At 35.8% G+C, this 14,685-nt stretch overlaps 1 protein-coding gene across 1 annotated transcript in view; it reads right to left on the bottom strand.

Moving 5' to 3' along the window:
• Positions 1 to 14,685, bottom strand: part of LOC106473584 (vacuolar protein sorting-associated protein 29) — a 37,502-nt gene that overhangs the window by 18,684 nt on the left and 4,133 nt on the right. The window contains exon 2 of the mRNA XM_013934269.2: positions 11,143 to 11,334. Within this exon, the coding sequence (XP_013789723.1) occupies positions 11,143 to 11,334 (192 nt within the window). The remainder of the gene's footprint in view (positions 1 to 11,142; positions 11,335 to 14,685) is intronic.

The following is a 14,685-nucleotide window of genomic DNA, read 5'->3' as shown; positions in this document are numbered from 1 at the left end:
GAATGGGTAATGAAGAAAAACTTTAATAAAAGTTTAACATAACAGCAAATGTACAACGTTTCGACCCTGGGGTGCCTCTTCTAAGTTTCACAACAGTTCCGGTCATGTGACTTCTTTGTTGAATACTGTATATATATATATATCCGTGTCAGTGTAAATTACTTGTACCTGATGATGACAAAACCTTGTCGAAACATTGTACATTTGCTGTTATGTTAAACTTATATTAAAGTTTTTCTTCATTACCCATTCAAGACGTCTCCAGCCATTATTAGTCTCAATATGGGTTCCTCGTCATCGAATTTGAGTACCTCATTAGTTCAACAGGCTATGAACTCTCATTTTCTTCCCTTGTAACTAAAAAAATCCACATACATTATCATTTTCTTACACTGAAAATAGCTTTCCAGTAAATACCTCCTCTCACACAATAGCTTATCTTGATCTTACACTGCCTCTAATGCATTGAAAAGAAAATTTCTCATTTGACACACAAGCCTTTTTACCTCATAAATTTGAGCTGCTCATTTGTCATGCACAGAGTATGTGACAACTCTCCACCAATAGAAGCACAACACACTCTAAAGCAGCTGGCTCCCTCTGTACTACTTTACATGAATCTCACTTTTGAGATTAGGTCCACAAGAAACAAAAGAACACCGGAAGTGGGGAGGAAGAGTGTAAGCAGAGTTATCTGTAGAAAATCTATTTTCAGTGTAACAAAATGATAACTTCCAATATGATACATACCTCCTCTCAAACAATCTCACATTGTGTAGGTGGAGAGACAAGTGTAAAATAAAATACCTTTGCGTAAAACTTAAATGGGCAGCATCGAGGCCTGGAATTAGTAAAAGAAAGACTTTTGAAAACAATGTATCAGGTGTAAATAATCAACGAGATTCTACTTCATCCTCAACGATACAAATGTGACCAGAAACAAACTGATTCCATTAGGATAAGAATCACAAGTAGTATAAAGAAAAACAGACACAGATAGGTAATTCCAAACCCAAACAGAAAGCCAACACCAGTTCACAGAATTATCAGTATTATGAGGTGTAGGACCTTGTGTAAGATCAAAGCCAGTATATACAGTGTATGGTGTCCAGGGTAGGTGGACTGTAATATATACACCAACCCCTCCTGTAAGCAAACAGCATCCACCAGACAAACTTCCAAATCAACAGCATGAAAAGGAAGAACAATAAACCAAACCTGGACTTAAGGAGCTGTGTCTAAGCCTAAGAACAGGGAGTCATCCTGTACCCGGTATTACATCAGAAAAATAATGATTCTAACTCAACTGTAAGAGCAGGGAAGAGACATCATGCACCCGGTATTATGAGGAGGAAATGGAACGTCTGCTCAACTGTAGGAACAGAGCATCACACATCCCACAAATAGTATTATGAAGAGGACAAAGTCCCCCCGAGCTCAACCTTAGAAGCAGGGAAATGAAACATCCTGCAACCAGAATATTGAGAGGGAAAGCCTACAAATCTTAACCATAGGAACAGGGCATTATTTACCACTGGAATGTGCCAAGAATTCCCAAACTCCACTCTAGGAAGGGAGATATTAAAAATATTGGGGAGTCTAGAGAAACGTCACACCAGAGAAAGTGCAGTGGGTGACCGTGAATCCCTACTTTGAAAAGCAGACCACTCCTCATTTATTCAATCGAAGGAGCAGCAGGTAGAAGTAGCAATCCCTTTCTACTTTACTCATGATATACCACAAGTGACAGTCTGCCAAGTATGTATCAGAATTATACTTAATGGGTGGTGGTTGGGAGTTATACTAATTAGTTTAGATAACTTGGTTGGGATTTTATACTAGTATAATTTGTCTACTGTGCTACTAATTAGTGCTTTACTAAAATGGGGGCTAGACTGCCAACCTCAGGAGGTAAGTTTATGTTGCTCTCCCCCAAATGGTAGTACCATATTTCATTTGTCTTATTCTTTTAAATATATTTATTTTCTTTTACTTTAAAGTGCAATCACCTTTCCATAACTGTCTGCAGGCAGTGAAGGGTGATATAGATCCTAATTTCTACTTCTTTTTATTATTTTATTTTCATTTTTTGAATTTCTTCATGTGAGACTGGTGAATGGATGTTAAGACTGATAGACGGTGTATCCCTACTGCAATGTGGGTCCTATTTCTGCAGTCACCTCCAAAATACAGGGCACATTTTATATCACACATTATAGCCTGTACCCTGGATAACCTCTTGATTTTTGCAGAATCTTTAACTTGATTTTTGTTTGGGCTTGTTTTTGTTCATTTGGATGTCATTTAGATTTGCTGTTGTAAATGCAGTCCTTCCTTTTGATTTCGTTTTGCTTGACTGTTTGAGTATTAATTTTCTATATATATATATATATACTAGCTGGAGTACCTGTCCTTTGAGAGGAAGTTACGTAATTGTAATAAATGTCCATCAAAACTGCAAAATACAAAATTTGAAATCACAACTTTCTTGTATCCCCACGTGGACCAAACAAACCATCATGCCAAATTTGGTGAAGATCCATCGACAGTGAAGCAAAATAGTGGAAAAAAAAAATGCCAATAAAAACCACAAAACTGAAAATTTGTATGTACCCCTGCATGAACCCCCAAACCAATTTTGATCAACATTCATCTCCACCCTGCAAAGTAGTTACATAGACCTACAACAAACAACAGACAGTACTATTATATTTATATAGATTTGCACCATTAGGTAAGCCAATAGTGATCTTATGGTACACCTCATCTTAACAGTGTGCACTATAACCTTAAAGGTACAGGTTTATAAGAAAGCATACCCAACCAGGCAATGCTTGACATTGAGTGGGATCCAAATCAATATCGAAGAAAAAGGAAAGAAACCTAAAAGAAAACAGAACAGAAGAAACACTTACCCAAGTGAGAATCAAACCAGTGCATGTTGAATTGCCACAGGAGATAGATGATATCTACCAGAGAAGGACACAGTAAGAAGGTGTAGGTAATGAATGACAAAGTGATGGGGAGTAGTTCACATTCCAACCCAAATGATCTCTTACAGAGGTCGACTAAAACGAGCCACTAGAGACATGGTGATATGTCAAAATTGATGAGACAAGACATGATAAAGATGATACCCTTCCGAGATGAGGTTAAAGGAAGCCATCCTAATAAGCTAATGAACTCTACCTGTATGGGTGGTGGGGGAGAGGTAACATGACATAAAATGGTTCCAGAGAAGAAACAAACAGGAACAGAAACCACAAAAGGAAGCCATATAAGCCACAGAACTTGCAGAGGACACAAAAGGTGATCCGGATCTGACCAGGAAGAAATATGGGAAATTGAAAGGATGGAGATGGGTGCAAAAGCAGAAATGCCCTCGTCGACAGCTGAGACCTTGGGAAAGAAAGATCCAGTTATAACACAATAAACGTAATTTCATGAAGGGTACAGGAAACATATATCACATAAAGGTCAGACTGTGGATGACAGCAAGGGAGAAGAAAATAGGTCTTCAATGAAAGATGATACAAAGAACATGAAGTCAAAGGTTCAAAAGGAGATTGTGAAAGGGCAAAAAGGACAAAACTGAAATTCCAAACAGGCACTGGAAAGGCACAGCAAGAATGAAAAACCTGAAAAGACAAGAACAGGAGAGAAAGGGTGGGAAAAGAGAAGACCAGATGGTATCTGGTAAAATGAAATGTGCTGGACAATGCTACTCTCTAACCAGTAACTGTCAAAACTGACAGATCCTGATCGCCCAGCCAGGTGAAGAACCGGGAAAGGTGGGGAACAGAAGGACAGAAACCCCATCTATAGGACCAATGACTGAAAGTAGTCCAAGGGCGTCAGTAAACCAACAATGTGGAAGATCAGATCAACAGTCAAAGGATAGAAGCAACACACGGTGTCAGACCCTGTCTCCTAGCAAGGGACCTGACAAAAGCCAAACACAGAGCCAGAAGTTGGGAACAATGGGATGACAATAGTAGAGCAGAGTAGCAGGTAACCAAGACTGAACCATCCAAAATGGAGCCACCAAGAGAACCCAACAAAGAGAGGTGTGGATGAGGGAGATTACTTTGGGTATGAAACATATAGGTGGGAAGGCAGGAATGTGAAGGCCCCACCATTTCTGACTGAAGGCATCTACTCCTAAAGCTTGAGGATGAGGAACTGGAGACCAGAAAGATGGCAGTTTGTTGTTCAGATAGGTGACAAATGCATCTATGTGTGGGAAAGCCAGGTGAGAGCATAACTACCAGAAAACTTGAGGATCTAGGAACCACTCCATGGGAATGGTGTGCAAACTTGATAACTGAACCACAACAATATTTAAAGCACTGTATCAAGTGCACATGGGCCCAGAATAGGAGCTCCACAGCACAAAATAAAGGGTCCTGGATTTAGCACCCCTTGTCTGGTGATGTATGAGATCACTTTGGAGTTGTCAGAATGCACCATAACCACTGTCCCCCTCAGAAGATGGAGGAAATAAGATATTGCTTGATGAAAAGCTAAGATCCCCAAAACAGTGACATGAAGCCTGGATTCAAACAACAAGTAACTCCCAGAAATAACCTGAGTATTGAAATATGCACCCCAACCCACAATAGAAGCATCAGTAAAAAAAGATGCAGGTATGGCCAAGGAAGTGTATGAGGAACACCAGCCATAGTATTATCTCTGTCTAACCACCAAGCAAGGTCAGTCTGAAGGGAAGAAAGGAGGACAACCCAGTGATCCAAGGGATCCAACCTTGAGGTCCCTCAATCTTTGAATTCCCACTGGAAGGAATGCATGTGAGCACAACTGAGGGGTATAGAGCCTCCAAGGAAGTCCACATCCCCAAAAGAGATAGAACCTCTTAAGCTGGAAGAGGAGGAGAGAATAGGACCTTGATGACAACTGCTCTATATCCTGAAGACGAAGTGAAGGCTGGGTCCAATTGAAGTGAGAATTGAAGAAAACTCCAAAGTCAATAAGATACTGTGTAGGGGAAAAGATGGAATCCTCCAATTTGATTAACCAACCCATACAAGCTGCCTCCTCCAGGAGCAATCAAGTGTGGTCAGAAGATGCAAAATTGGAGCCTGGCCCCCATAGGGACTGAACCCACTATGTAGTTACCTATACCACTGTCAATGTTCTTGACAGGCATGGGAAAAATGAGGATAAGGACAAGACAGTCAAGATACAGGTAAATGAAATGGGAGGAAGGGAAACAGGAAGAGGCTCAGAAACTGTGGACGAGGGGGGTTGTGAGAAACTGTTAGCAAGGACAATGGAGAAGTATGCAACCTGACCAAATTGACACAGGACAACAAAAAATCAGAACAGCCCCCAAAAAATGGAGCCACCCTTAAGGTCCTGAGCAAGAAGCATGTCTCTCTCCAACAAGAGCCAACAAAAAAAGCAACCAGGTAATTATGGAAAGGGCCATGAAGAGAGCGTCACCAAAGTCAACCAGAGAAGAGATTAAGGTCCTCCAAAAAATCATCAGGAGAATGACGAAAGCCCTTAAACAAAAGAGTCAGAAACTTGAGATGGCATGCAAGTGCAAGCACTGCCAAACAAGAAGCAATAGGGAGTCACATGCATCATGTGAGTGTACTATTCTCCTATTGGTAGAGAAGTGACACATGATGATTTGCATGAGACACACGTTGGAATCATTTGATTCCAATAGGGGGGTGCAGAAGGCTTGTGGCTTGCGTAATAAAAAAGTTCCCATACAGAGGGCAGCAATGAACGAGAATAGCTAATCTTGTGAGAAAAGGGAAGTACCATATCAGAAAAACCTGAATTTGCGATACACAATAATAAGGTAATTAAGGAAATGTAGGCAACCAAACATAACTTACTGTTTCAGCAATGGTTCAAACCTTATGTGCATAGGAGTTAAACAATCAAGTCAGATACACCAAGGATTCAGGTATAGCCATCCCAAAATAATCATTCAGCAGGTTTCTTCAATATATTCTTTAAAAAAACTAGATTCATATCTGGCTCCAAGAACATAGTGATTTATAGATTTTGTTAAGTATTCAGGGATTTTTACAGATTATTATAAAATAGTACTCTCCTGAAGACCTGAAGAAAGAATAATTAAATTTAACCTCCAATAAGCTATGTACTGTGAGTGAAACTAAAAATCAACCAATATAGCTATTTAGATATATTTTTCTCACATTTATAAAGATTAGAATGCATTATTTCATCAGTTGGATACCCTCGTTTAAAATATTTTAGGTCATAATTCCAATGATATTAATATCACCAAAGAATCAATTTGTTTGTTTGTTTTGAATTTTGTGCAAAGCTACACGAGGGCTGTCTGTGATAGCTGCCCCTAATTTATCAGTGAAAGACTAGAGGGAAGGCAGCTAGTCATCACCACCCACTGCCAACTCTCGGGCTACTCTTCTACCAATGAATAGTTGGATTCACCATCACATTATAACACCCCAATGGCTGAAGAGGTGAGCATGTTTGGGGGGACAGGGATTCAAACACATGACCCTCAGATTGTGAGTCCAGCACCCTAACTACCTGGTTATGCCAGGCCCAAAGAATCAGTATCAAAACCTTAAGATAACACGTAGCTACATACACCAAAAGACTGTGATAAATGTTGAGTTACTCTGTCTCAAACAGAATACACCCAACTGAAAGTCTCTGGATATAATAACATCAATCCCATTTCTGCAACAGATTTGGCCCACTAAAAAATTCATCATACCCAGATAGTATAAGCACATAATTTACTGTTTCAGCAATGGCTCAAAGAAATTCAGGAACCAAATTCCCAATAAAGTATCTAGGAGTCCTCTTATTATCCTATGGGTCCTATCCGTTCTTATTCTGAGCAAAATCAGTAAATTTGACAATACAAGATTAGTTCTGGAACCTTTATATATGTAAGATTAGTTTGTTTGTTGAATTTCACAAAAAGCTACTTGAAGCCTGTCATGATAAAAGACTGTTTAGTTTAGAAATTATTGATTAATTTATTTTCTGAGTGAGTATTTTATTATTGTTTAGTTTTTGTTATAATAAGAGTGAAATACACACGATTGTAGGAAGTTGTGTTTATAATTCACTGATGTTGAGACTATCAAACATCATGTGCAATACACTGACGTTTAGAATATAGAGATCTCTAGAAGGAAGAAAGATAATTAAGAGATAGATATAAATAGTGTAAGACGAGTGGAAACAGCAGACAGACATTAGCAGAAGAGAGTAAAGTTATGGACAAGGAAAAGTTCAGCATAAAGTTAACTACTGTAAAAGTGATAGGCCTAGGGAGATAAGAAAAAGAATTATTCCATCAAAGCATGGTTCTAAAATAATTGAATCAGCCTGAGTGCACTTTGACAAAAGGAACAGAAGATATTTTGAAGAAAGAAGACCAAACAATTATGGTAACTCACACTACAATTGTAAGTGATTTACATACAGAATACCAGTGTGATAATAATAGAGAAGATAGTTAAACTATAATCTCTAGTGTGAAGAATTTGTTGTACATACGTTTAACTTCTTCCGGATATATGTTTTATTTTGAAAACAAGTGAAGTGCATGCTGTTCATTTATCACTGAATTTATTGCCAACAAGTCATAGACAACTACTGTAGAAGAATCCTAAGCCAAACAAGAACACAGTATATATTCATACTATTAAGAAGTACAAGTCAAAACCTTTTATTTTGCCAATTGGTCAAAGAATTATATTTTAAATTCTGACAATTCGCGAGCCAAGTAGTAGTAAATGGCGATAGAAGAAAATGTGAACAACAGCAGAAATAAGTAGGCCTATATATGCACAATCAATTCAGGTGATTTTGATAAATGGGTAGAAAGAGGATCTCATCCTGGGTTAAAAGACAGTGAACCAAGAAAAGTTCTTAAACAACAACAAGAACTAGAGAGAGAGAAGAGTAAAGAAACAGAAGAGAGGAAGAAAAGGAAAGAGAAAGACCAAAAGAAGAAAAGGAAAGAGAAGAAAATGAGAGAAAGGAGAGGCTGTAAACAGAGAAAATAAGAACACAAATTGAGAAAGAAAAGAAAGAAAGACTGAAAGAAAAAATGAGAGAAAGGAGATGTGGGACATAGAGAGACTAAGAATACAAACTGAGAGAGAAAAAAAATGAGAGAAAGGATAGGTGGGAAATAGAGAGAATGAGAATACAAACTGAGAGAAAAGAAAATGAGAGAAAGGAAAAACTGGAAATAGAGAGAGAAAGAATAAGAGCACAAATTGAAAAAGAAGAAAAAGAGAGAGAGATGAGAAACTAAAAATAGAGAGAATAAAAGCACAAATTGAGATAGCAAAACTCAACCCAACCGAAGGAAGAAGGACCCAAGAATGACAATAGTGTCAGGGCTATCCGACCTGAGCTGCCCAAATTTGATGAACAACGATGATAAGGATGCTTTCCTGGAGGGATATGAAAAATTTGCTCAAAGTCAGAACTGGGACAAAGGTGACTGAGCAGTCTTTCTCAGCCCACTTCTTACAGGAAAAGGACCTACAAGTATATGCAGGCATGACGTCAGAAGATGCCATAGATTATGACAAAGGTTTTCATCGAAAGTTCAGAGGAGCGAAACCCGACACTGGAAAAACTTATTTCAGTTTGTGGCACGTCTGCCACAATATTTCACCAGATGGACTGACATGGCCATGTGTGAAAATAGTTTTGAGGGACTGGCAGATCTATTAGCTCATGACAACACATTCAACTGAAAATGTCACTATTCCTAAAGGAGAGAGCACCAAAAGATGTATTTGAGACGATCAAGCTGGCAGAACAAGTAATGGCAGGAGTTTACCAAAGGTGACAGGAGGGAGAAGATATGCTATGTTTGTTATAAATGGGACACATGGCAAAGGAGTACAAGTCCATTACTAGCAAACAACATCAGTAACCTGAACATTAATCAGCTGGATCTATTTACAAAGACAGTGCTGGTAAGAAACAAGAAAAGACTGACTGGCACTATGGATGCTGATGCCAGAAGAAAGAATATCAAAACTACTTGTCAAATTCAATAGAAGAAAAGCATGACTGATCAATGCACGAATAATGGTCAGCTCAAGTTAACAAATAGATCAACAGTGCCAATAGTAATGGGAGTATGTGACAAATATCAAGAGTTGCCAATATGTGAAGGCTATGTTGGAGACAAGAAAGTGAAGGTTCTACAAGACACTGGGTGCAGTAGTGAGAAACAGTCTAGTATCAGATAACAGGTAAGGTACACCTGTGTTTACTAATTGATGGGACAGTGAGAAAGTTTCCTATAGCAAAAATAAAGGTGGATACTCCATATTATGTAGGAGATCTTGAGGCCATGTGTATCAAGGAACCAATACACAACTTAGTGATGGGAAACATAACATGTAGTAGAAATTTGGAGGAACTAGACAGAAAGAAAATTGATGAAGCATCTGCTGTGACCACCAGAGCTCAAGAAAAGAAGATCAAATAAGACATCAAGTCCCTACATGTGTCAAAAGGCGACATCCCAAATTTAGGTTTGCAGGAACTGAAAGAAGCACAGAAGAAAGACCCTTCACTGCAGAAATTTTGGGACAATACCCAGGAGAAAGTCAAGCACAAAACAAAGGGGAAAGATACTTACAGAACAGAGGACCAGAAGGGAGTTCTATACTGAATCTATCATAGCAGTTATACTTGTGAAGTTAAACAGATCATAGTACTAACAGAATACTGGACTCAGGTTATTTAGTTGGCTCATGAATCAACTGTGGGATTGTGGGAAATCAGTATGTTCTGACAGTAGTCAACTATGCAACACGCTATCCAGAAGCAACAGCACTGGCAAAGATAGAGACAGAGATAGTAACAGAAGCCCTCATGGAGATATTTGGCCAATGTTGGCTTTCTGATAATAATCCTGAGTAACAGAGACAGAGGGACCCAGTTTACTTCAGAACTGATGCAGGAAGAGTGCAGACTCAGCAGTATTTGGCAACTCTTTAAACAGATCATAGTACCAACAGAATACTGGACTCAGGTCATTTAATTGGCTAATGAATCAATTGTGGGATTGCACCTAGGAACAAAGAAAATGGCAGACAGAATCACCAGTAACTTACATTGGTCGGAAGTCATCAGAGATAGTAGCATAATTTTCAGCAAGAATTACAAATAATAATTTTTTAAGTATATGTTTAAATAAAATAATTTATATTCTCTTGGAAATATACATTTTAAAGCTAAATATTCTATCCTAAATTTAGGAAAAAAGTTTTGAAATTTGCAATTTAATAAACATTTACCCTTTACCTCAATATTGAAAGGAGCAAATAGATTTACCAACCATGATAAATTTGATTTCAATTTAATTCATTTAACTTTCATGACATTCTCTTATAAACCATTGATGTGTACACATTCATATGAAATATATAAATACCATTTGGTGAGAAAATGGGTAGAATTTTATTTTTATCATCAGCTTCAAACTTTCAGTTTACTCCTTGAAATGATAGTTATAATTTATGAGAGTAATGTCTACCATACAGAATATTAAAATTATATCAAATTAAGTTGATGTGGAGGGAGAAATTGAGACTATGAAGTATAAATAGTACATAGGTGTTACACATCTTTAGACAATGACTTGCATCTATAGTTTTTTACTATTTTATGAGGAGAAAAATCTCTAAAACACTGACAGTTTTATTCCAGTTTCAGATGCCACTATGAATTTGTTTGTAACACCAGATTATATTTACCAACAAAATTAGGATCAGAGTGCGATCGATCCTATTTAACAGTTATAAAACAAAAATCAGAAAATGAAAAGACTTTTGTGTCCAGAAATTACTACCTTTATTTTGTAAAATTTTAGCTCAGATAAAAGCAAACATATTTTCACAGATGAAAGTCACAAAGAAGTTATAAAACTGTACATCTTTCAATTGCACTTTTTATCCATGTCTGGCCAAACTTTGTCGTTACTCTGCCACATGTGTACTTTAAGTGTAAGTTACTCATCGCCAGTATATGGGTAAAAATTTTGAATGAAAAGCTTCACGAGATAAAAAAAATGTCTTCCTGTATATTTAACTCAAAAAATCTTATTTTTACATACAGTACCTCATCAAAGTCTCCACGAACAACATGAACATCACTAGCTAAGGTCTTAAGGTAGTCATATGATTCTTTAGTACACAGATTTCCTGTACATAGAATATGATGGATTCTTCCCGGCACTAACAACTTTTTAAATTTGGCTGGAAGACCCTGACAGCGATGAGGAATGTGCAAGTCTCCAAGAACTAACACCAACTAAAAGATATAAAGCCAGGTTAAGTAGTTAGCACACAGGATCATCGACAAAAGTTGGAATATTTTCAAGACGAGACCCAAGACTCGAGCACTTTTGAATAGTTGACTCTTCTTCTTTATTCTCCTAAAGAAGAATGGTCAACTATTCGAAAGCACTTGAGTTTTGGATCTCGTTTTGAAAACAAAAGATATAAAAAGTACACAACAAAAATATGAAACTTGTTCATTATTTTCTTTGCTGTACACCATATTTCAACTTAAGAGTAGCTTGTCTAAATGGTAAATCAAAATGCATTTTAAGAATAATGACCAATGAGTATATAAAAAAAGGTTAAGGAAAATCATGTGATAAATATATAAAGTAATAATACTATGGAGAACAAGTTGACTCTGCAATACACAGTTACATTTACACATTAAGATGTCCCCAACTAATAGAAATATAACACTCTGATATTAAGGCCTGAATGCCTAAGGCAAGTGAGAATATAATTCACTATTATCAGATTGTTATTTTATGTTTTTACATAAAATTTTTATATATTTTTTGTATTAATCCACTTGTGCACCACTCTGTGAATCACTCCTGTAATGTAAACTCAACTTTTTTTCTTTTTTTTTAGATTAATGGTTGTTTACCTTTTTTTGGATGTTTTAGTGAGTAAAAAGAGGGATAAATTGGAAACTGCCATCTACCATAAACCTTTCTCTGTAATCATTCTGCCACATCAACAATCTTATCACACTACATTTCAAAAAACCTGTGTTTTTTACTCTTACGTGGACAGAATATTAAAATTATGTTGTACACAGGATGATATCATTAATGAGTTATTGTTAATTAAGCACATAGCAGTGGAAAGAGGTTTTAATCCAGATGTTGTTGACAGAGCTATCATAAAACTAAAAAAAGATGGATAAAAATATTAAGTTAAAACCATTTGCTGAAAAAAGTAAGAAAGAATGTTTAGTACTATCATATATACCTGGTTTATCATGTCAAATAATGAAAAAATTTAAAAACAAATAAATATTTTTCCAATATACAAACCGATAAATAAAGTCTGCGAAATTCTTAATACAACTAAAGATAAAGTTGAATTAATGGAAAAATTTGGCATATATAAAATATTATGTGAATGTAAAAAAGTTTATATAGGACAAACTAGAAGAAATTTAAAATTCAGGCTGAATGAACATAAAAGAAATGTTCAAAATAATAATATTACTATTTCACCTTTAGAAGAACATGTTAGTGAAACTAATCACGCAATTCAATGGGAAAAAACTGTTATTTTAGCACAACCTGAAAATGTAATTGGTATGAATATATGTGAATCTATTGAGATAATTAAATGTAAAAAAAAGTAAATTTAAATTATTGAATAAGGATGATGGACCTGATGGAAATGTTGTCAGTAGATGGCATGAAATTCTTTAATATGTAAATTGGTGTTTTGAGAACTGTATAAATAAGTGTTATTTTGCAAAACATTACACTCCTGATGATGACACAAGATATACATCAAAACATGTAGTGTCTGAGATTGTTTTCCAGTCACGTTGGGGATTTTATTACTTTTTAACCTTGTACAGTAAGTTATTATTTTAATATTTTATTTTAATAATTTGGAGACTGGAAACAATCTCATTTTATTGAATTGTGTAAAAAATAATTGTTTTCGAAAGTAAACTAAACTATTGGATTTTAAGGGAAACGTACTCTTTCATCAGCATGTTGTTTGATTAGAATTTAACAATTAGTTAATTATGATTACCAGATATTGCTTTTGAAAACATCTAACTCATTATGATTGGAAACAAATGCAATTGTTACATTTTCAATAAATGCACTGAAGCAATATGCTGTTTGCTTTTTTTGCCTGCATAAAACAATACAGAACCTTATTTTTTTATTTAAAACTGTAGCAGGAGTATACTAATTTCACAATTTTGAAATTAATATTATAATATCATTAAAATTGTGAAGATATGTAAGAAATGAGCATATTAAAATGTGGTAAATTGTCAAAAAAGTTACTCAAGCCTTATGCGTGTGCAAAAAATGCTTCATAATGGTATAACAGCTTTATAACTCAATAAAACTGTAAAAAGTAGAAGCTACATGTTCAAATAACACGAACATTACAACCGCAATGTAACATTACATTACAACTGTAGTCCAAGATAACTAAAAACTTCCTCAGACAACCAACTTAAACCGTGTTGTCCAACGGACAACTAGTACCCTGGAACAGACCATTGCTCAAAATAGAATCGCAATCTACTGTATACTTATCCATGTCCACACTACACACATAATGTTGACTCCAATCCTTGACCAAATCATCAGTAAATTCCCTAACTACGAACTCGAAAATTTGAAACCCCAGAAAAATATATTTTGGTCCATTTCTTATTTGTTTATAAAAGATTGTACTCTGTCCAAGAGAAGTGTCAGTATAATCCACCAAAAGGGACTGAAAACTTTAGATAAAGATCACTTTTGTGATACGCTAATAATGCTGTTTTACTTTTAGTCACTAAACCTTCTGTTGTGGACAAGCTGCACGTAAGTTATGCATTGAGTACAACTGAGTATACAACTCACTTAGTTACGTAACCACACATATTTTTTGCAAGTTACAGCTTTTACAGTAAGTAAGATTTATTTTTTAAACAAGCATGACCATTTGATCACTGGTGCAATCATCCTCAAATACACAAGTTTTAACAGTAAAAAAAATGTTTAATATTTAACTCCTTCAACCTGGGCTCAACATGTTTATCTACATTTTTCAATTATTAACATTTAAGCTCTTTTTCTTACAAATAACCACTTAATAATCACACAATGGGGATGAACCTCTGCCCATCCTGAAGTTGTAAATGAGCAGCAATCAGAAGTAGTACACAAAATCCAGAAGCATAAGTGCCAACACTGTGGAAGTTAACTCCTTCAGCATGGGCTCGGTCCCTGGGACCAATCTCGTAACCATTTTGTGCTTGTTATAGTTTTCATGCTATAACTTTTAAATTAGTAGGCAAATGTTAATGAAATTTGGCAGTTTATCAGTAAACATTACAATGCTTTCATATGCAAAATATTTAATTTTTTTCTTAAGTCTTAAGGTTTGTAAAGCAATGTTTCTCTCATGCCTCTTTTTTCTTTTCACATCTTTTCTATCTGTCATGCAAAGTAATTTTTACTTTACAATTAAAAAGAGTTTTATGCATCAGAAAATTTTGAAATTTCACATGCGAAATCTTTATAATGTATGGCTAGTTATCAAACATTTCTTAAGAAAAAAAACTTTATAATTTATCTGTTATTTTCAGTAATTAATCTCT

This window comes from Limulus polyphemus, unplaced genomic scaffold (assembly GCF_000517525.1).
Source record: "Limulus polyphemus unplaced genomic scaffold, Limulus_polyphemus-2.1.2 Scaffold6296, whole genome shotgun sequence".
Taxonomy (NCBI): Eukaryota; Metazoa; Arthropoda; class Merostomata; order Xiphosura; family Limulidae; genus Limulus; species Limulus polyphemus.
Note: the sequence above shows the minus strand (reverse complement) of the source record. Positions and strands in the feature narration are given on the sequence as shown.